Source organism: Borostomias antarcticus (genome assembly GCF_949987555.1).
Source record: "Borostomias antarcticus genome assembly, chromosome: 7".
Lineage (NCBI taxonomy): Eukaryota > Metazoa > Chordata > Actinopteri > Stomiiformes > Stomiidae > Borostomias > Borostomias antarcticus.
In genome coordinates this window covers 10,170,647-10,173,146 of record NC_140240.1, presented here as the reverse complement: position 1 = coordinate 10,173,146, position 2,500 = coordinate 10,170,647, and the positions used below count along the sequence as shown (strand labels likewise).

General features: G+C 52.3%; 1 protein-coding gene across 1 annotated transcript in view; it reads right to left on the bottom strand.

Moving 5' to 3' along the window:
• LOC311311576 (plexin-A2-like) overlaps window positions 1-2,500 on the bottom strand; it is a gene marked incomplete at both ends in the record, with an annotated part of 75,867 nt that overhangs the window by 31,434 nt on the left and 41,933 nt on the right. Inside the window, 2 exons of the mRNA XM_084441326.1 lie at window positions 1-114; window positions 1,664-1,863. The exon at window positions 1-114 is cut by the window's left edge and continues 38 nt beyond it. Of these exons, the coding sequence (XP_084297452.1) occupies window positions 1-114; window positions 1,664-1,863 (314 nt within the window). The remainder of the gene's footprint in view (window positions 115-1,663; window positions 1,864-2,500) is intronic.

Genomic DNA, 2,500 nt, shown 5'->3' with positions numbered 1-2,500 from the left:
GGGGACCCCCGCCACCTTCACATTGCCCAGCAGCTCTGAGAAGGACAGGCCCAGGTTCACGCCCTGGATGGTCACCAGCGTGCCCCCCTCTGGAGGCCCCGCCCCCGGGCTCACCTGGGGGGGGGTGGAGGAGAGATGGAGGAGAGATGATGGAGGAGAGATGGAGGAGAGATGATGGAGAGATGGAGGAGAGATGATGGAGGAGAGATGATGGAGAGATGATGGAGAGATGGAGGAGAGATGGAGGAGAGATGATGGAGGAGAGATGATGGAGGAGAGATGGAGGAGAGATGATGGAGGAGAGATGATGGAGGAGAGATGGAGGAGAGATGATGGAGAGATGGAGGGAGAGATGGGGGAGAGATGATGGGGGAGAGATGGAGGAGAGATGATGGGGGAGAGATGGATAGATACTTTATTGATCCCCAGGGGGTAATTTGACGTTTCAGCATTTCAAAATTACACAAAGGTTGGAAAGAAAAGAAAAAACTAGATACAGAGTTTAAAAAAGACAGTAGATAAGGGGAGGTGTTTAACAGGGATATCAGGGACTAGATACATCCATATGTACAGTAACTGTGTAGCAGTCTATGTACTACAATAGTAAAAGATATATACTGTATGTACCTACATACATTCAGTCAGTATAACTATACAGGTAGATAAGTCAAGGAGTATACAGACTGTAGGAGAGAGATAGGGGAGAGAGAGCGAAAGAGAGACAGAGCAAGAGAGAGAGAGGAGGAGGGCAGTGAGGAAGGAGAAATTGTAAGTGTTGCTATGCTGAAAACGTGTTTATGTGAAAGGTTGGAATAGAAATCGGTCAGAGAGCAGTACTGTAACAGTGATTATGTGCAGTACCATACACAGACTAGCTGTACACTGAGACAAGCTTATTACAGAAGCATGGAAAAAGCACACAAATAATATTTTTATACGAAGCATTTTCCAAACATTGCATCATTACGCCCCCAGACGATTATTCAGACGTTTCGATTTTACTCCCTCCCTCTCTCCCGCTCTCTCTCCCCCTCCACCCATCTCTCTCTTCCTTTCTCTCTCTCTCTCTTCCTCTCGCTCTCTCTCTCTCTACCTCTCTCTCTCTCTTCGTCTCTCTCTCTCTCTTCCTCTCTCTCTCTCTCTCTCTCTCTTCCTCTCTCTCTCTCTCTTCCTCTCTCTCTCTCTCTCTCTCTCTCTTCCTCTCTCTCTATCTCTCTCTCTCTACCTCTCTCTCTCTCTTCCTCTCTCTCTCTCTCGGGCTTGAGTCTGCTCGTTCGGCAGGAAGCTGAAGCGCTAATAATGTGACAGGGACTTCAAAGGCTGGCGGCTCTTTGAAGCGGGAGCCCCCCCCCCCGCTCCCCCTGCTGCGCCCTGACCCCCCTCACCACGAACGCGAGGTCGGGGACAGACGGAACCCCCGCGGCCGCCCCTCGGAACAGACGGGGCTTCCATTGGACGCAGGAGGGCTTAGGGTGGGCATACACACGCTAGTCTGTATGATACAGTCTCCGGGATAATTCATATTCTCCACTAGTCAGTGTTTGAGGAGGAGGAGGAGGTGGGGAGGGAGGGAGGGCGCTCGGGGGGGATCAAAACTAAGCATGGCGAGACTTCGGAGGATCGGCGGGGTCGCAACGGTCGGGCCGGGGCGCGGGGTACCGACCTCGGTGATGCGCGGGTTGGTGCAGCGGGCGTTCCTGGCGGCGGCGTGGAGCCAGCGGCCGGCGTGGGGGCTGATGGGCGGGCAGTGGCGCCGCAGGGTGCACCGGCCCTCGCCCCCGCACCAGCCACATCCGAACTTGCGGTCGGCGCGCAGGCACGCGCCGCAGCTGTCGCGCTGGGCGCCGCACTTGTACAGGTGCACTGTGGGACAGAGGAGACAGAGGAGGGTCAGTGAGGTTCTGCTCGGGATCGGCGGCTCGGGTGGCTGTTCTGTTTTTGTTTTTTTTGGGGGGGGGGGGGTTTCGACAACACTATTTTATGCAGAATGAGAAACATACTTGTTTGAGTGATGCCTTGTACTTTTACATTACATCATTACATTACATTACAGTCTTTTAGCTGACACTTTTATCCAAAGCGACTTAAAGTAATTGCATTTAAGGTAGGTAGTCAGTGTGCTACTATTCGCCAGAACTCATAAGTGCATCTCCTTTCTAAACAAGTGATTAAGATGATAATTTAGTGCTAAAGGCAAAGTGCAATAGTTTTAATAAACATATGAGGGACATGAGGATGTACAGTATAGATATTATTTGATATTCTATCTGATATTCCGCTGCGCTCTGCTACCTCGGGGGCGACTGGTTGCCCCGTCACTCCGAGGCCCCTGCAGTCGATCGACACGGTCACGGCTCTTCTCTGTCCTGGCCCCGCAGTGGTGGAACGAACTGCCCACTGACGTCAGGACAGCAGAGTCGCCCCACTGACAGAGTCGCTGCCCATCTTTCGTCACAGGCTCAAAACTCACCTCTTCAAGAAGTACTACAACAATACTACT